We start from the raw sequence: 20,520 nt of genomic DNA, 5'->3' as shown, positions 1-20,520 counted from the left end.
GCCGCCTCGCATTCTACCCACCCGCCAGCTCCGATTCGCCAGCCTCGCCCTCGCCACCGTCCCACGAATTCGCAGATCCACCGCCGGAGGAAGATCCTTTTCCTACCTGGCGGCCAAGACATGGAACTCCCTCCCCACCCACCTACGGCTGACCCAGGATCAGCTCTCCTTCAGGAAACAACTCAAGACCTGGCTGTTCGAGCAGTAGCGACTCCCCCTCCCCCAGCGCCTTGAGACCCTAGCGGGCGAGTAGCGCACTTTACAAATTTGCTGATTGATTGATTGAGGGTGTGAGGGTGAGGGGATCAGTGAGGTTGTGTGAGGGTGTGAGGGTGAGGGGTTGTGAGGGGGTATGAGGGTGAGGGGGTGTGAGGGGGTGTGAGGGTGAGGGGGTGTGAGGGGGGACAGGGGTGTGGGGGTGTGAGGGTGAGGGGTTGTGGGGGTGTGAGGGTGAGGGGGTGTGGGTGTGTGAGGGGTGTGGGAGGGTGAGGGGGTGTGGGTGTGTGTGGGTGAGGGGGTGTGAGGGTGAGGGGGTGTGAGTGAGGGCGGAGTGGTGAGGGGGTGTGAGGGTGATGGGGGTGAGGGTATGTGAGGGGGGAGGGGGTGTGTGAGGTGGTGTGAGGGTGAGGGTGTGAGGGGTGAGTGGCGATAGGGAATGTTACATATCAGCCTGGCAGCAGCATTCTGAACAATCTGCAACCGATGTACAAGGTAAGCTGGAGCTCCCACGTATAAGCTATTCGAATAGTCCAGGTGGGAGGAAATGAGGGCAAGCACGGCCACGCAGGGCATGCTGTTCTTCTCTTCCGGTTTTAAGAAGCGTTCTGTGTTTGCATGTGGAGAGCAAAGGAGACTGGATTTCCCGGAGATTCAGGCATCGGCGCGCCCATTGACGCGCTGTCTAATTTTCAACAAGCAGTTCTATCTTTGTGCGTTCACCAATCAATCCAAACGTGACTGTCTCTGTACTAAATTGTGGTCAGTGACAGTACTATTTTAAATGTCTCTTGCCCAAACACTGTAGTCTATTATTATTAAAATTTAAAATTGTTTAAAATTTATTTTTTGAGGCTCTGTATACACTTGAAACCTATATTAGGATAAAGTCTTTTGGAATATTATTATTATTCTTGAAAATTATAAAGCGCGCGGCTACCCCCGACAGGGGGGGCCTGGCGCTGTGGACAACAAGTGGCAGAGACCGTAGGAGAGCTAGTGGCTAGAAAATAGCCATGTCTTCAAGCTGCGCCTGAACAGAGATTCTGATTCGATCAGTCGAAGACTAAATTAAAGAGAATTCCATAGCTTTGCCGTGACCGATGGAAGCGGGGGGGGGAGCAAGAGGCGGAGGTGGTTGGATCTGAGAGCTCGAGATGAGTGGACGAGCTTCAGCCTCTGTCTGAGATACCCTGGTCACTTGCTATTTAAAGCCCTGAAAGACAGGACCAGGGCTTTAAACTGGATGCGAGAAGATACTGGGAGCCAATGAAGGTTCTTCAAGTGGGGGGTAATTTAGTGTCGATAGGGAATGTTACATATCAGCCTGGCAGCAGCATTCTGAACAATCTGCAACCGATGTATAAGGTAAGCTGGAGCTCCCACGTATAAGCTATTCGAATAGTCCAGGTGGGAGGAAATGAGGGCATGCACGATAGTCCTCTTTGAATCCATGGGCAGGTAGGGGAAGATCTTTTTAATCATGCGCAATTTGCCAAAGCAGGCCTTACATGACAATTCGTTGTCGATTAAAAAGCCCAAATTCCGGGCAGATTTAACGGGAGAAGGGGGGGGGGTTAAGCTCGGACGGCCACCACATAGATGGTAGCATTGGGACTTTTTGGTTGAAAAACAGCACCTCGGTTTTGTCTGTGTTCAGCTTCAGGGTATTAGAAGTCATCCACGATACAATGTTGGAGAGGCAACATTTGAAGTTTGATAGGCCGTTGTCAGAGTGATCTCTAAATGAAAACATTAGCTGTGTATCATCAGCATAGGAGACCACTCTGACCCCATAGGGGTCAGAATAGATCGAGAAAAACTAAAGTACATTAATGCTATTTTAATTCAAGGTATTTCTTCGTTTTAATCTTTTTTAAACTCCCAGTAGAAACAAAATCACGACCAGTGCCTGTTTTAATTATTACTGGTCGAGTCATGCATGATTAAAGTGTTTAAAGGGTAGCCCTTTCCGGTGCTGCGCTCTGGCCCGAGCGCGGCAAGGCTACATTTTGTTCCCGATATTTGAAGAAACCACTATGGCGGTTGCAGGGTGTGAAAACGCTGCGGGTATCTGTTACTGCAGACAGGGTTCTTATATCAATCAATCAATCAGAGCATTTATATAGCGCACTACTCACCCGGAGGGTCTCAAGGCGCTGGGGGGAGGGGGTCCGCTACTGCTCGAACAACCAGGTCTTGAGCTGCTTCCTGAAGGCGAGGTGGTCCTGGGTCAGGCGGAGGTGGGTCGGAAGGGAGTTCCAAGTCTTGGCGGCCAGGTAGGAGAAGGACCTTCCTCCTGTGGTGGCTCTTCGGATGCGGGGGACGGCGGCGAGGGCGTGGTTGGTCGATCGAAGCTGGGGTTTGGGAGCGTAGAAGTTGAGGCGGCTGTTGAGGTATTCTGGTCCTTGGTTGTGTAGGGCTTTGTGTGCGTGGGTGAGGAGCCGGAAGGTGATTCTCTTGTTGACCGGGAGCCAGTGCAGGTCTCTCAGGTGTCCGGAGATGTGGCTGCGGCGGGGGATGTCCAGGATGAGTCGTGCTGAGGTGTTCTGGATCCACTGGAGTCTCTTCTGGAGTTTGGCGGTGGTTCCGGCGTAGAGGGAGTTGCCATAGTCCAGACGGCTGGTGACGAGGGCCTGGGTGACCGTCTTCCTGGTCTCGGTGGGGATCCATCGGAAGATCTTACGTAGCATGCGCAGGATGTTGAAGCACAACGAGGAGACGGCGTTGACTTGTCTGGTCATGGAGAGGGAGGAGTCCAGGATGAAGCCCAGGTTGCGTGCGTGCTCTGTTGGTTTGGGTGCGCTGCCCAGGGCGGGGGGCCACCAGGAGTCGTCCCAGGCGGAGGGCGAGGAGCCCAGGATGAGAACTTCCGTCTTGTCCGAGTTCAGTTTCAGGCGGCTGTTCGACATCCATGTGGCTACGTCTGTCATCCCTTCGTGCAGGTTGGCTCTGGCGGTGGCGGGGTCGTTAGTGAGGGAGAGGATCAGCTGGGTGTCGTCGGCGTAGGAGATGATGTTCAGGTTGTGCTGGCGTGCGATGGCTGCGAGGGGGCTCATGTATACGTTGAAGAGTGTTGGGCTGAGCGAGGAGCCTTGAGGAACGCCGCAGATGACTTCGGTGGCCTCCGATCTGAACGGGGGGAGGCGGACTCTCTGTGTCCTTCCGGCGAGGAAGGAGGTGATCCACTCCAGTGCCTTCTCCTGGATTCCGACGTTGCTGAGGCGCTGCACTAGGGTACGGTGGGAGACAGTGTCGAAGGCCGCGGAGAGGTCCAGGAGGATGAGGGCCGCTGTTTCTCCGTTGTCAAGCAGGGCTCGGATGTCATCGGTAGCTGCGATCAGGGCGGTCTCGGTGCTGTGGTTGGCCCGGAAGCCAGACTGCGAGAGGTCGAGGGAGCCGTTCGTCTCGAGGAAGGCGGCCAGTTGCTTGTTGACGGTCTTCTCGATGACTTTTGCCGGAAACGGGAGCAGCGAGATGGGGCGGTAGTTCTTGAGGTCGGTTGGGTCTGCTGATGGTTTCTTGAGTAGAGCGCTGAGTTCGGCGTGCTTCCAGCTCTCCGGGAAGGTGGCGGTGTCGAAGGAGGTGTTGATGATGTCCCGCAGGTGGGGTGCGATGACAGCGTCGGCCTTGTTGAAGACGTGGTGAGGGCAGGGGTCTGTCGGAGATCCGGAGTGGATGGAGTTCATCGTGCGGATGGTGTCTTCGGTGCTGATCGGGGTCCAGGCGCGGAGGGTGGTGGTGGGGGGCGGTGGTTCGGTCGTGGCGTGCGTCGGTTGAGTGCTGAAGCTGTTGTGTATGTCCGCGATCTTGTAGGAGGCGAGGGAGTTGCAGAGGTCTTGCGAAGGGGTGATGTCGTTGTTTCCGGCGTTGGGGTTGGAGAGCTCTTTCACGATGTTGAAGAGTTCCTTGCTGTTGTGTGCGTTGTTGTCCAGTCGTTCCTTGAATGCGGTTTTCTTGGTGGCGTGGATCCGCTGGTGGTGTTTTCGGGTGGCGAGCTTGAGGGCAGTCATGTTGTCCGGTGTTGGGTCTCTGCGCCAGGTTTTCTCAAGTGCTCTGCAGTTCTTCTTGGAGCTCTTGAGTTCGTCGTTAAACCATGGGGCTTTCTTGCTGCCGGGTCTGCTCGGCGGGGTCTTCAGCGGGGCGAGGTCGTCTGCGCAGTCGCTGATCCATTTCGTGAGGTTGGTGGCTGCTTGGCTGGGGTTGGTTGTGCTGGTGGGAGGGTTCTTGCTCAGGGAAGTAGCGAGCTGGTCTGTAGTGATCTTGTTCCAGCTTCTGCGGGAGCCTGTTGCTGGTGATGGTGGAGCGTGGTCCTTCTGAAGCTGAAGTGGACGCAGCTGTGGTCCGTCCAGTGAAGTCCCGTGGCGTAGCTGAAGGCGATGTCCTTGCTGGAAGAGAAGATCGAGTCGAGTGTGTGTCCGGCGTAGTGGGTGGGGGTGGTCACCAGTTGCTTGAGTCCGAGGTTGGTGAGGTTGTCCAGCAGGGTGGTGGTGTTGCGGTCGTTGTTGTTCTCCAGGTGGAAGTTGAGGTCCCCGAGGAGGATGTAGTCGGCGGAGGGGAGGGCGTGTGGGCTGATGAAGTCGGCGATGTCCTCGCTGAATTGTGTGCGTGGTCCCGGGGGTCTGTAGATGAGGGTGCCTCTGAGGGTGGTCTTGGGGTTGGCGTGGATCTGGAAGTGCAGGTGTTCGGCGGGTGTGAGGGTGTCGTCGGTGTTGGTCGTGATGTGGATGGTGTTCCTGTGGATGATGGCGATGCCTCCTCCTGTCTGGTTGACGCGGTCTCCGGATGATCTTGTAGCCTTCTGGGATGGCGATGGCGATGTCGGGCGCTGAGGAGGCGTTCATCCAGGTTTCCGTGATGAAGGCGACGTCTGGGTCTGTGGTGTCGAGCAGGTTCCATAGCTCGACGGCGTGTCTGTGGACGGAGCGGGTGTTGAGCAGGATGCACTTCAGGTGGGTGCTGCTGGTGTTCGGCTTGGTGGGTGCTGGTGTGGCGTGGGTCCGGTTGCAGGTGAACTTGCAGGAGTGGCAGCTGAAGGGTCCGTGGGTGCGTCTCGGTGTGGCTCGGTAGCAGCCTGAGGTTCGGCCGGTGTTGAGTGCGTTGAGGTCGGTGGCGTCGTAGGTCCGTCGGGTCGGCTTCCGGCGGTGGGGGCCAGGGGTCCTGGCACTGGGCGCGGTCCAGGCGCGGACGGGCGCAGACGGGCTTACCTTTGGCGCACCTTCGGCGCTCATTCGGTGCTCCCGCAACGCGCGTCCGCTGCGCGGTCGCTCTGGGGGCGTCATAAGAAGGGAGCCTGGAGGGAGGGTCAGCTGGGAGGCGGGGAGCGCGTGGGCCAATCGGCAAGCGGGGGGGCTGGGTCGCGGCAGGAACGGCGGGAAAAAACGGCGGGCTTGGTGGGCGGCGGCTGGGGCGCCGGATCGGCGTCTGGCAGGCAGCAGGTAGAGGTAGGCAGGCAGAGCAGGCGGGGAGCGTGGGGGCGACCAGGCCGTGGAGGGCGCAGTGGTCGCTCCTGAATCGTGGTCTGGGTCCCCTTAAGAAGGGAGCCTGGAGGGAGGGTCAGCTGGGAGGCGGGGAGCGCGTGGGCCAATCGGCAAGCGGGGGGGCGGGGTCGCGGCAGGAACGGCGGGAAAAAACGGCGGGCTTGGTGGGCGGCCCTGCGGCGGCTGGGGCGCCGGATCGGCGTCTGGCAGGCAGCAGGTAGAGGTAGGCAGGCAGAGCAGGCGGGGAGCGTGGGGGCGACCAGGCCGTGGAGGGCGCAGTGGTCGCTCCTGAATCGTGGTCTGGGTCCCCTTAAGAAGGGAGCCTGGAGGGAGGGTCAGCTGGGAGGCGGGGAGCACGTGGGCCAATCGGCAAGCGGGGGGGCGGGGTCGCGGCAGGAACGGTGGGAAAAAACGGCGGGCTCTATCTGAAAAACAGTGTCTGTGCGCTCCTTTTATACCTCTAACAGTAAACACATAAGTTAAAAAAACGTTCATTAAATCACATTAACTTTTTGGGTAGGATCCCCCCAGGCAAGACACAAACTACGGGTAAGATGCATTTACCCATGAAAGGGTCACACTGTCACAAAGACTGCATTGTTTGGTGTTAATGTGTTACACATAGCAGGGACAGTCCAATTAGCAGTCAAACGTCCCAAGCAGGGGTCGGTTTTGTCTCTGCTTGTAGGTGGTTGCGCTGTGGCTGCATAGCAGAAGATTGAATCCAGGGGGGAAGTGCCAGGGGTGGGGGGGGGGGGGGGGAGGTTTGGACAGTAAGGGTTGGGACTGGAGTGGTGCGAGCTGGAGATACTCTGGTAAATACGGTACATTTCCCACTGCGTGTTGAGCGAATGTATTTGAGCCTGCGCACTCTGCCCTGAACCGCTTTGGCAACTTGAATGCTGCAGGTTATTTCTCCAGAGCCATGTACTCACAGGAAGTGATGCAGCTCTGAAAGCGATGCACTAGTTGGCATTTGTTCTGGCGAAAGCTGCAGCCATTTGATCAAGGCATTCAAAGCAAAACAGGAAGTAGCGCCTACTGTTTGGTGAGAACGAAAGATTCTTTTTGACAGATTCTTTTACAAGCTCCAGGGCAAAATGATTAAGTGAAAGAGGTGCTCCCTTTCAGAAGACGGAGGAAAATTCCAGAAAATAAACACAATTTGTAGAGATTACGTAGAGGTTGTGATGGTCGTGTTTAACCACTAAAACGGCAGATTACACATGGAAACATGGGTCCCTTGTGCTTTTTTTTTTATTTTTTAAAAAGAACATATTTTCACAAACATGCTTGTGTGTATATGTATGTAGTCTAAATAAAGACTCGGTGCCTTCATAAAGCGCACGCTCAAAATAACCCACAGGCTTATTTGTTATGAATTCGTCTGGCAGCACAAACTGGCTGAATCCCTGTATAACAAGAAAAGCGGGCATCTAAGGAAGGGTGGGAGGGAACGAGGGGGAGCAGGAAGTGAGGCCGCACACTGGCGAAAGCAGTCTGCTGCTTTCGAGTCCGATGCCAGATGCCAGCTTCGCGCTTGAATGCCTCACATGCACTGGCCATAAACCGCATTCCAAAGGTCTTTGGGAGCATTTTCTGGTGCCCCTTACTAAATCTCTTGCATAGCGATCGCTTACGCGATAGCTAGGCTCGACCTAAAAAGGGGATAAAGCTGACAAACGTCTTGCCTATAGACTGAGACAGGCAAGGGCACAAAACCACAATAGTTAGATAGTGGATGAGGACAGTAAATATTCCACCACCTCAGAGATCCTCACAGTCTTGTTCTTCTACTCACTCTTTCGGCACCAATGAATAGACTCAACTCGGTAGCTGCAACCTTTCAGCCTGATATGGAGGCTTTGGAGAATGACATTTCAGTGGATGAGGCAAGGGATTCCGTCAAAAGAATACCTACCTGACGGCCTCCTTGACTCATTCTCTAAAACCTTCATGACTGTTCTAGCAGATAGGCCTCACAAGAGAGTTTAATTATTTCCGGACATCCAAGAAAGTCGGGCAGACTATGGTTGCTACACCTTCATCACCCTTACTGAAGTCTGACAAAAAGATCCTCTGCTTTGCAGATACAACCACCCATTAGCACTGCTGAATTGTGATTTGAAATGATTTGCTTCTGATAGAGTAGAGACACTTAATTCATTATGGCCCAAACTGATATCTATCCAACTATTGGATTTCATCAAAACCTGGAAGGCAGGTGGTAAGGCTGGCATTTAACCAGAAGGGAAGGAGATTGCAGACCAGAGCAATGAGCTGATGATCCTTCTCTAGCTTGATGCATATCAGGCCTTTGACAGGGTTGATGGGCCCTACTGAGTGAAAGCATTGGACAAGACACAACTAGGCCCAAAGGTGAAAATATTTAGCTAGTATACCTAGATCGAGAGGGATGAGACAGGGATGCCTCTCACCCCTCATGTTTGCATTTTCAATGCAACCCTTGGTTATAGAATTTTACATAACCCAGACATTGAGTCTCACAGTGGGAGATGTGGAGCACAAATTAGCACTGTTGGCCAACAGTTTCCTTTGATTTATAACCCATGCGGGGGCATCTTTACAAGCTTTGGATTTGGAGCCTGAAAAATTTGCTGACATTTCTGGGTGACAGATTATTTATTTGAAATCCCCGGCCAAAGGCACAGAAAACCCACTTAACATGCCTTAGGAATCTTTAATACAAGCTGAGAATCCTAATAGATACCCAGGCATCGCTTTTACTTTCCGCTACAAAGAGCATATATACGACTGCAATATTCATCCTCTTCGACAAACACTATAAAAATACATGTACTGCTGCGGCAAATGAGAAATATCTTGGATAGGGATGATAGCCAGCCTAACAATGGACGTTATGCCCCCTCCTAAATGTAGCCAAATTACTGCCTCTTAACTTCTCCAGATCAACAATAACCCAAATTCCAAAGAAGATACTTGGCTTCATTTGGAAAGCTTGATCACCCAGACTAGAACAACACTATCGCACAAAGTAGGAGGATGCTTATACCTCCCAGATGTTGACACACATTGAGGGGGCCCAAATACACCCAGCTCTTGACTGGAACTATAATCAAGAATAAAAGACATGGATACAGGTAAAGCAGGAATTCTCCAGAGCTCCTCTTTGTCACTTGCTGTCACAGCTCTCCCCTAAATCTGGACCCAAAACACACACGTTCCTGTAAGCCACTTCAAGCTTAATAGACTACTGGTAGCTGGTAATGAGGAGGAAAGACTCCTCGCCTGACTCCTCTACCTTGATGCCAGTATTTCATAATCTGGCCTTTCCACCAGGCCTATTTGATCTGCACTGGAACCCAAATAACATTCTATTGCTGGGGGGATGTTTGGAAAAATTGTACTCTTTGTATTGCGATGTAATAAGACTGATTTGATTTGACTGTAGAAGATGAATATAGTCTATCATGAATATTATATTCGGTTAACTGAGAACTAAAAGAAAACGCGAGCTGGTAATCTTTTTTGGGTAAAAAGAGCGGGTCACAAGGGCATCACATGGGTTTATCGATACATTGAAGAACTCTGTTGCCTAAACACAAATATGTAATAAATTGGGAAAGGGTTTTGAAGATGAGACCTGTGTGGCTATCTGGAAGATACCTTCCAAATCTTAAAATCCATACAGCAAACTCTGTTAAGGTTATCAGGTGGTATCTCTCTCCCACCAGATAGAAGGCAATATTTCAGAGACCCGATACTTGTGGGAAGTGTCTTAGGAGCAGGGTATGCTGCTTCATACATATAGTTCATGCAAGCGTGGTTTGAAATCCTGTCAAAAATGAAGGCCTTAACTAGTGTTACTTTAACACTTCAATCCTTGATTATTTTGTCGGGGGCCGGGGAAAAACAATACATTTCATTTGTTCTCACTGATAAGGAAATTAATCTCCCATTTTCTACTGTCTGCCAGATTTTCCACTGCCCAGTTCTGGAAATTGCGAACAGCTTTTCAACTTAACATGTGATGGGGAAAGGTGTGGAATGTTTCTGCAATGGAAAAGCTTTTGGGTATTGTACATGAAGGAGTTCACAAAGTTGAGAGGATGCGGCGCCCATGTTTAACACATATGAAGGGAATCCCGATAATGGGATGTGACCCCGCTGTCCCCTTTGATGTATTGCTCTGTGCCAGTGTGTGTGGGATGTCTTCCCCCAAGATATGATGATACTACTCCAACATCTTAAGGGAAGAAGGGTTTGTGATATGTTTGCCATCTGACCTGATGATATACTTTGGCAATAGCAATGTTTATGGTCCCTTACCATAACAGAAGATTTAGAAATAGTGGAAATGTGTACTTTTTATTCTGAGCGGCCTGCTATTCTCTTTACATTATAAAAGTGACATGTGATAACCAATATCAATGTCAACAAAATTGAAATAAAGTTGTTGATAAATCAGTGGTCTGAAATATGACAGATACCCACAGTGGAGAAAAATGATTGCTTATAGATATATTTCAGCTTCTTTCGCACTATAAAAGAACATTAAATTAGTTTTATAACCATTCACGTAATTTCTTAATTCAAATCTTAAATACGGTTATTACATTTGTGGTGAAAAGTAGTTTATCATTTGCCCCATATTTGCAATGATGCATTGATATTCTTGTGAAAGATACTGCTGATAAATGCTGGTCCAAGCCTCACTTATTTCTTTTGTTCTCCACAGATGTCAACAGGAAATGCTGGTGTTTCACTACCAAGGGAATGCATGCAGTAGGCCAGTCCGAAATAGTTATTCTTTTGCAATGTTTGCAAGATGAAAAGTGTCTTCCCAAGGATATCTTCAGCCACTTTGTGCAGCTTTATAGGGATGCCCTTGCAGGTAAAAAATATTAATGAATGAGGGAGGGGGGGAAATGTCTCTTGGAGTTCTATGAGAGACACTAAGTTAAGCAACAATTGTCGGGAAGTTATTGATATATTCTATTAATCTAGGTAAGAAAATACGGAAGAGCATATATAGACTATAAAAGGAAAGAAATGAGCAATGAAAACGTACTAGATAATGTCATGTAAGATTTGAAGAATGAACCATACATGTATGAAAATGCCAGCTTGAATGTATGGACATTACAATATACTGAACCTGCACGTTAATAAAAGTTTAATTAAAAAAAAAAATTATTAATGAAAACCTATCTTGTGTTTTAGAAGGTGCCTTTTGCTTCTTTGTTAAATTCCCCTTGCGTGTTGCGTAGAAAAAATAATTAGGGGGAAGTGGCCTCTATTTTGGTGTCAGCTGGAGCTGAGTTCCTATAAATGTAAACCGTTTAGTACTTAAGATATAAAGTAGGGTTGGTACCTTTATGCCCAAGCATCTCTCAGAATTTTGTTTACGTATGGTATGTACATACTGTATGTTTAGGAAATATACATTTTTAGAGAAATGGTAAAAAAAAAAGCTAAATAAAATAATCGATACCTTCTATTCAGTGCTGTGCTGTGTGGCACTGTTTACTGGCTCTTAGCCACGCTTCCGGATGAACTGAAAAACATTTTTACCTTCTTCTACTCAGTCTTTGTTATTAATCTCATCTTCCAGCTGGGCCAGGGAGGACACTGTGGCTGTGTGGCTGATCTGGGCTTCCCTAGGTCCGATATATTTGATATTTGTGATCCAGCTGAAGCCTTGAAGATTGCAGTCAGAAGCTCCAAGTGGGATAAACTTGAAAACTGTAACCACAAGATTGTGTTGGCACTTGGCACACTTCAACGACTTTTCCCACACCTTTTTCCTCTATTTTTAAGTAAACAAAATAATTCTTAAGCAGAGCAACACTAGGAGGGTTGACTGGCAAATGTTCCTGTGGTCAAATACCTTGTTTTCTTAGCTGAAGAATTGAACTTCTCATCAAAAGGCTTAGAACAGATCGATCTAGGAAAGCTTTATTATTAAGGCTGCACATTTGTTGAGTAAGCTCAGCATTTGGAAGCTGAAACATTTCAAAGTCAAAATTTCCTAAAGATCTAACCGCCTGATTCATCAAGCTAAATTGCACTCGCAAAGGGCAAGATTCTCAGAATCTTGCCTTTTGCGAGTGCAATTTTTGCATTTGGGATTCATCATCCCAAATGCAAAATTCGCTATTTAAGAATTCGCACATTTGCGAAGAATTGAATTTAAGGAATCTCTATTTGAGATTCCTTAAATGCAATTCATGAAGCATTTTAAAATTGCGAAATTGCAATTTTGGGACGCTATTTACCGAGAGGTCAGACCTCTCGGTAAATAGCAAAAACTTAGAAAAATGCATTTAAATGCATTTTTCTAAGTTGCATGTTACACACACACACATGTCCTTTGGATATGTGTGTGCGCAACACCAATGTAGATTACATTTCAGGGGTGCTACAGGGTGTCCTTTGGACACCTCTGCACCCTTGAAATCGCATCCTTATTTGCGATTAGCTAATTGCTAATCGCAAATAAGGAATAACTCCCCATGCATTCCTATGGGCCGGTAGGCCCATAGGAATGCATGGGGAGTTATTCCTTATTAGCGATTAGCAATTAGCTAATCGCAAATAAGGAACATGTAGGAATCGCAATATTTATTGCAATTCCTACATGAATCCCGTTTTGCAAGTCCTTAATAGCGATTCGTTATGAATCGCTATTAGGGGCTCGCAAAACGGGAGAATGATGAATCAGGCTGTTAGTGTCTTCTTCTGGGTCCAAGTTTTCCAAACTTGAGAAACACACCCTATGCTATCAGGTCACAGATTACAGTGGGGTGCAGACATCTCAACCTCCGTTTTCAATCAGGGATCCAACAAAGGTCCTAGTGAACTAGCCTCAGATTTCTTCTGCAGAGATTCTGTGTGTTCTCTTCTCTGTGTGGACTTCAAGCAGGGTAGTTTCCCTGACCAAGAGTATGGGGAGAGGAATTGGCCTAACGGCTAGAGCGGTCGACCTCAAACCTCTGCAAGGACGTGCAACATCCTGTGATTCTGGGCAAATCATTTAATCTCCCTGTGCCTAACAAAAAATGAATGTGTCCTCATGTAACGCAACTGGTGCTTGTGTAAAGCGCTCTGATACCCGTTTCCTTCGGGTCAAGTTTGCGCTATATAAAACGCCATTTAAAAAAAATGAGCTTCAGAAGATTTAAACGAAAACTGGTTTCTAGTTGTTTTCCTTTAGGTGGCAGGAGTGCACAGTCCCAGATTCCAGCACTACTTTGTTTCCCAGGGATTGTAATCGGTGGTGACCTATGAACATTTCTCTATAAAATTTCCATTGAGTCCCCACCAACATTTTACAGCACTTCTTGCTCCTGGGTAAGCACATTCTAGGGTTTTCCAAGATAGCAGAATAGAGGGCTGGTGGCGTTCTCTGTGCTCCCAAAACCTGCCTAGGGCAGCCCATGGCCAGGGTCCTCTTTCTTCCCCATGTTGGCACAGTTTTATTTATTTATTTATTTATTTTTAAGGTTTTATATAGCGCGGACAAGATCTTTGCAGATATCAGAGCGCTTTACAGAAACAGGAGGTAGGGTAGACAAACTCTTGAAAACAATATAATATTCGGTAGTGAGTGAGTTGCAAGGTAGGGTAGCAATTGCATAAGAGTATACACAATAATAACAATCAGGAAACCAATAATAAGGGAGCCGTGCAATGTCTTTGCTCCAGTAGCGATCGAATAAGATTATAGCCCCCCAGAGGGTGAGTAAACACACTGTTGAAAACAGTATAGTAGTCAGTAGTAAGTGGATTGCAAGTTAGTAGAGCAATCAAATCATAGTGTAAACCCTAATAAACAATCTGGAAACCAGTAATATAGAATCCGTGCAATGACTTTGATCCAGTAGCAATCAAACAAGAGTATAACACGGATAAACACTCAGGTAGCCGATAATATAGTAGCCGTGTAATGTCATTGTTCCAGTAACAATAGGGTTCAGGTGAACTTAGCCATAAGGATGGCTTTTACCTCTTTCTTGAAGAGTACAGTGGAGGGGATAAGCCTAGTTTCTGGCGGGAGTGCATTCCAGATCCTAGGTGCCATTCCTGAGAAGGAGCGTTTGTATGTTTTTTCCTTCCGGAATCTACGAGGTTTCAGGAGGAGGTTTTGTGTGCTTCTGTTGGATCTTGAGCCTCCTGATATAGTCAGCTTGTGAGTGAGGTAGTTGGGTGACTTGTGGTGTACGGCCGAGTGTGTCATACAGGCAATTTTCAGCTGAACTCTGGCTTCAAAAGGCAGCCAGTTCAGGGCTTTTAAGTCAGGGGATATATGCGAGTGTTTTCTTGAGCCAGTGATGAGTCTCGCGGCCGCATTCAGAGAGGCTCTTAGTGGTGCCGTTGTTGTTAGGGGGAGCCCGCTGAGAGCCACAATTCCGTAGTCTATGCGAGGAATGACTAGGGCTTGTACAACAGTTTGGAAGTCCTTGGGTGGTAGGAAGGGTTTAAGTTTTCTCAGAGTGTTGATTTGGAAGTTGGCTCCTTTAGTTGCTTTGCTAATATGCTGCTGCATGTTGAGATTGGAGTCAAGTGTGATGCCAAGGGATTTCGCAGAGTCCACGATGGTGGGCTGGACATTGAGTGCTGTTAGATGATTGAGCCAGATTTGGGTGATGGCCTTTTTCGCAGGAGGTGAGATCAGAAGGAACTCAGTTTTCAGAGCATTTAGTTTGAAGTGATTATCGGCCAGCCATGCTTGGGTGTTTCTTAGTGTGGCGTCCAGAAGTTTGATGTCTTCCGGGGATTGTAGCTTGAGGTAGAGTTGAGTGTCATCGGCGTACATATGGAAGTGTACATTTGATGCTTGAAGCAAGGTAGTGAGTGGTTCCATGACGAGGTTGAACAATGTGGGGGATAGGGAGGAACCTTGAGGGACGCCTAGTGTTACGGGCACAGGTGAGGACAATGCGTTGTTGATCTTGAACTTATGAGATCGGTTGTGTAAAAAGGACGTGAACCATTTGAGAACAGTCCCGGATATGCCCATTCTGGTATTTAACAGCTCCAGTAGATTCTCGTGTTTGACCGTATCAAATGCTGAGGAGAGATCAAGAAGGACTTTGCTTTGCTTTGCTTTGGATTGCTTAAAGCGCTCAGACAGATTTTGCCCCTTCTGCCTGATGAGTCTAGACCGCTAGTGGTCAGGAGTGTGATCCTGGCCAGACTGGACTATTGTAACTCCCTATATCTAGGGGCCCCCTTATACATCGTACAGGGGCTCCAGAGAGTCCAGTCCATAGCGGCCAAGCTGGCACTTAAAAGACCTCGCAGCTCTTCCACTACGCTGGCGCTCAGAGATCTACACTGGTTGCCAATCGGGAGTAGAGTCGCTTTTAAGTCCCTATGTATTGTGTATAGAGCCCTGCACAACATGGGTCCTATTCCTTTACAGGAAAGGCTCAACTGGTATAAGCCTACCAGGTCCCTGCGCTCCTCTAGCCTAGGTTTGGCTGCAACCACCAGGATCAGGAGATCGAGGATGGGAGGCAGAGCCTTCTGCACTTCCGCGTCTAGGATGTGGAACGAGCTTCCCCAGAACATCAGGCAAATTGACACCATGCTTGGATTTAGAAACAGTCTGAAAACATGGCTGTTTGCCAAAGTTTAATCCCCTTGACACCATTTAATAGAACTGGCGGCTGTTTTACATGTTATGACAGCCAGTGTATTGTTGTTCCATCTGACTACTTCCTGTTTGGGCGCCAGGATACCCGTAGGGTGACAGTTGCGCGATACAAATAATAAATACAATACAAAGGATGAGGTGGCAGGACTCGTGATCAAGGATTTGGAGGGCGTCATCAATTATGTGTGTCATAGCCGTTTCCGTGCTATGTTTTGCTCTGAATCCTGATTAGTGAGGGTTGAGGAGGTCAAACTGATCAATGTGTTTTGTCAATTGGAGTTGTACGCATTTTTCTAGCAATTTAACCAGAGTGGGGATATTGGTGATAGGGCGGTAATTGTTTAGGTCGGCCGGGTCAGCTGTGGATTTCTTGAGTATAGGCGTGACTTGCCCTATCTTGAGGGAGTCTGGGATGAGTCCTTGTTGAAGGGAACCGTTGATGATTTTAGTCCAGAGTGGGAGGAGCAGGGGGGTGAGGGCTTTGACAGCATTGGCAGGCAGGGGATCTGTGAGGTGATTAGCGGGCTTCAAGGTGCCTAGCAGTTTGTGAATTGATTCTTCAGAATAGGTGTCGAAGGACGTCCATGCAGCGTTGTTTATAGGTTGAGTGTTAGTTATGGAGATGGAGCAGGAGTATCGACTTACATCCTTGAGGAGATCACTTCTTATATTGTCGTTCTTTTGCTTGAAGAAAGCAGAAAAGTCTTCACAGCTTGGAATATCATTTGTTGAGCTGTTAGGTTGTAGAGGTTGCGTCTTGGTTTGGGTATTGACTAACTCGAACAGTTTTCTTGGTCGGTTTTTTGCTTGGTCCAGCTGTTGGCTAAAGAAGACTGATTTCGAGCGTTTGATTTTTCTGAAGTAGGTGTTTCTCTTATTCTTAAGCGTTTTAAGGTGCAGTGCTGAGGGGTCAGATCTCCACGTGCGCTCTGCCATGCGCATAGCACGCCTGTCTTCATTGAGTCTACCATCATACCATGGTTCGAGTTCTTGGTGGAGACTCTCTTCAGTTGCAGGGGTGCGGCTTCATTGATTATTGAAGTCATAGTGTCTAGGTAGAGGTCGGTCAGAGAATGAACATCAGAGACGTCCGTCGGGGGAAGTAGGAGACTGCCTGTGTGGGCAGGCAAGGAGTTTGGGTTAAGATTCTTCATGTCCCTCTTCCAGATCTTTGTTTTGGTAGGTTGAACCGGGTTAAGTTTGACCTTTTCGTTGATAAAGAAGGTGATAATGTGGTGGTCTGACCAGTCACAGGGTTGGATTGCCTCCAGCTGGGTAGAGTCTTCTTTGGCGATGATAAGGTCGAGGATAGAGCCTTTTTCATGTGTCGGACGGTTGCAGATTTGGGTGAGGTCAAGCGCATTGAGGAAAGTTTTAAGGCTATTCACCACAGCGTCTTTCTGGTCGTTCCAGTGGAGGTTGAAGTCTCCCAAGTAGATTTGAGTGATCTGTCGACCGGCGTTGGTGGTTATCGTGTCCATGAGTTGTTGGGAGAAGGTGAGGTTGTCTCCGGGTGGGTTATTGTCTCTGGGAAAGCTATCCTTAAAAGCACTTCCCTGTCATTATCTTGAAATGGGTTTTTGCCCCTTCCCAGTTCCTTTAGTTGACACTGTAAATATGGCACCACTGGTGCACCCTATTTTAATCCATTTTGTTTGATACAAATGAAATCTTTAACCCCTTCACTTCAGCGATAATTTTGCTGCGGTTTAGGGGGCGTAACCCCATGCATGCTCAGGATGGCCACGGCTGTCCTACGTCACACTGGGTGTGTGCGCAGGACGGACGGGGCCGTCCGAACTCTGCCCACTAATTAAATCCCCAGCGCAGGCATGGAATTCGTACTGCTCTGGGGAATCGGCGGCGTTCGGGCGGCCACTGGCCGTCCTTAGCACGCAAGGAGTTAACATACCCCTCCATTCTCTTCTAACCACTTTATTCTCTTATGTCACTGTTCCACTTCCTTCAAAATATGTATATTGTCCTTCTGATACTGGACTTTTCGGCCAACTACCTGTCAATATCTCTCATCTGCAGTTATCAAAGTATTGGACCTTGATTTGACTACAGAATTCTGAACCTTTCTGGAAACTAATGGAGTGCTGCATGATCCTCAGGTTTATTTCCCTTCTGGTTACAGCACAGTAAGTGTGCTTTGTGCAGCGTTCAATGATCTATCCCTCACTGCTGGCTTTATCAGTGTCAGTGCAATGCAGTGATTCTGCTAGATCTGTAAGTGCCATCTTACACTGTTGATCACATGAGGTGATGCTGAGATCAGTTAGTTTACATCTTTTGTTATAGTCCACACGCAGAGAGTTAAGTTAGGTCCTTTTGCGTTAGCCACTTCAGTGTTCCATTCAGATCTGTACACTTCCCAAACCTATTCAACCTCTAGACCCATGTTTCTGGATATTATCCTTCATCAGTAGAGATAAAAACGAATTTCATCAAGAGTTGATGAGAAAACTCAGCAACCACAGATAGATTTCGTTTTTTTAGGTCTACTGATGAAGGATAATATCCAGAAACATGTCTAGAGATTCACAGCACTAACCAGCACAAACTTTAGTGAAACACTTCAGCAAAAATGCAAGTAAGCATTTAAAGTGAACTGCATTTACCATAATGCTAAGGGGTGAACAGTGCTGGGATTTGAAGCAGTGTGCTCCTATCCCCCTTCAGTGGTGTGAAAAGTGACTTGTTAGGATTTTGAAGTAATGAGGAGTTATTAGCAACATCTACATGAAACCTCTCGCAGCCATCGCACGCCAGCACAACCTCAACATCATCTCTTACGCCGACGACACCCAGCTGATCCTCTCCCTCACCAGAGACCCCGACACCGCCAGAACCTGCCTACACGAAGGGATGAAAGACGTCGCCGAGTGGATGAAGGACAGCCGCCTGAAACTGAACTCGGACAAGACGGAAGTCCTCATCCTGGGATCTTCGCCCTCCGCCTGGGACGACTCCTGGTGGCCCCCAGCCCTGGGCACCGCACCCAAGCCAACCGACCACGCACGCAACCTGGGCTTCATCCTGGACCCCTCCCTCTCGATGACCAGACAAGTCAACGCCGTCTCCTCATCGTGCTTCAACACCCTGCGTATGCTTCGCAAGATCTTCCGCTGGATCCTGACCGAGACCAGGAAGACTGTCACCCAGGCACTCGTCACCAGCCGACTGGACTACGGAAACGCCCTCTACGCCGGAACCACAGCCAAGCTACAGAAAAGACTCCAGCGCATCCAGAACGCCTCCGCCCGACTCATCCTGGATGTCCCCCGACGCAGCCACATCTCCAGCCACCTGAGGAACCTGCACTGGCTCCCCGTCGACAAGAGGATCACGTTCCGGCTCCTCACCCACGCACACAAGTCTCTCCACGACCTGGGCCCCAAGTACCTCAACGACCGCCTGACCTTCTACACGCCCACCCGCCAGCTACGGTCCACCAGCCTCGCCCTCGCAGCCGTACCACGCATCCGAAGAGCCACCGCCGGAGGAAGATCCTTCTCTTACCTGGCTGCCAAGACTTGGAACTCCCTCCCCATCCACCTTCGGCTGACCCAGGACCATCTCGCCTTCAGGAAACAACTCAAGACCTGGCTGTTCGAGCAGTAGCATACCCCTCCCCCCAAGCGCCTTGAGACCCTCCCGGGTGAGTAGTGCGCTATACATATGGCATGATTGATTGATTGATTGATTGATCTGAATGTTGAGATTCCAGAATTTTACAGGAGATGGCCAACACATCAAACATTAAGTGCTTGCTTACAAGATTATCTTGGGAGGTGACTATATCTCAGCATTTCTGTTAGACTGGGAAAAGTCTGTGTAAGTGTGTGGTGTCTCTCCCTTTGGGCGGGTAAAACAATTGAGTTGCTTGAGTTTTATGTCTGAAATACTGCGGGGTTTGTCGCACGGGGTGATGTACCAAATTCATCCCAGGATTGATTTGTTGTTTATGGATGTGCAGATCTTTCAACAGGTGGCTAAATGTGAAATTCTTACTTTCCAGTCAAACCTCATTATGCAGTATTGAACCGCATGACCCCGAAACAGTGGAAAGCGTAAATGGAAACTCTTGCTGAGGATATGTTCAGACAGTGTATTAGGGAGAACATCTCATTTTAGTTTGGAAATGAAAATGGGATATCTGGACAACGTGGGTGTAATGTAGTGATGTGTAAAGTCTATACACGGCCATATTCTTCTTTTCTGAGCTTAGTGTAGTAAAGGCTTTCGAGGTAGCTGTAAAGAGCTCAGGCGTTCCTCCAAAGACTAGAAATATCAAATGTAATCACTGAGAGTAAGACTTGTTGAGATGAAGAAGATTTTCATTCATCATCTGAGAAAGAATGAACTGTCTACAAGGGGATTTCTGTTCTCTGATTAAATAAAGAAGTATCAGGCTCTGCTTTTCACAAACTTGGAAGAAAACAGACAGGCAATTAACTGACTAATAAATGAAGGGCCTCTCTTGAGGTTACCCAGAGAGACGTATTAAAATGCCTTTACATGAAGTCCACGGAAGTGGTTGGTGTCAGTTATTTGCAAGATATCAAAATCTTTCTTGTGAAGAATTGCGCAATTTATTTAGATTTTGCATTGAATGTGGATATTTTTTGTTTAACTTTACTTACAAGCGCTTTCAATTTTGAATTGTAATTATTGTACAGAAATAAAGGTAATCTACTATTTAATACTGGTATTAAAATGGTCATTTCCTGTTAAAAAAAACATTTACTACTGTGATTAGCCAAGGTTTCTGCAAAGCTCATAAAAATAGCATAAGAAGACCCAGTAGCCAAATTTAAGGACAAAGAGAACTTTAACCCTCTTCTGTGTTGTGTATCCTATTGAGAACGGTACATCTCTCCACGATTTTTTTACAGGGCATCACTTTTGATTTAGCAGTACTCTGGAGATGGTGTAATCGTGATTGCATTTTCTTTATGTGAAAGTAATTTCATTACCGGGTTTGTTTTGTGCCCCACTCCGCCAATAACTTTTATTAAGTGACCCTGAAATGGGAAAAAGCATGATGTGTCTTGCACTTGCAGCTGGATTCAAAACACCATGGCAGCTCCAACGTTGCAAGTTCTTTATTTTCGGAATACATTCAGCAAACGTATGCATTATGCAGAATTCTACATTTATTGCTATAAAACATCT

General features: G+C 48.1%; 1 protein-coding gene across 1 annotated transcript in view; it reads left to right on the top strand.

Annotated features, from left to right (window-relative positions):
• ZFYVE9 (zinc finger FYVE-type containing 9) overlaps window positions 1-20,520 on the top strand; it is a 676,896-nt gene that overhangs the window by 481,014 nt on the left and 175,362 nt on the right. The window contains exon 10 of the mRNA XM_078670659.1: window positions 10,417-10,572. Within this exon, the coding sequence (XP_078526785.1) occupies window positions 10,417-10,572 (156 nt within the window). The remainder of the gene's footprint in view (window positions 1-10,416; window positions 10,573-20,520) is intronic.

The sequence above is a fragment of the Lissotriton helveticus genome, chromosome 1_2, assembly GCF_964261635.1.
Source record: "Lissotriton helveticus chromosome 1_2, aLisHel1.1, whole genome shotgun sequence".
NCBI classification, from domain to species: Eukaryota; Metazoa; Chordata; class Amphibia; order Caudata; family Salamandridae; genus Lissotriton; species Lissotriton helveticus.
This window is presented reverse-complemented; position numbering and strand designations above follow the sequence as displayed.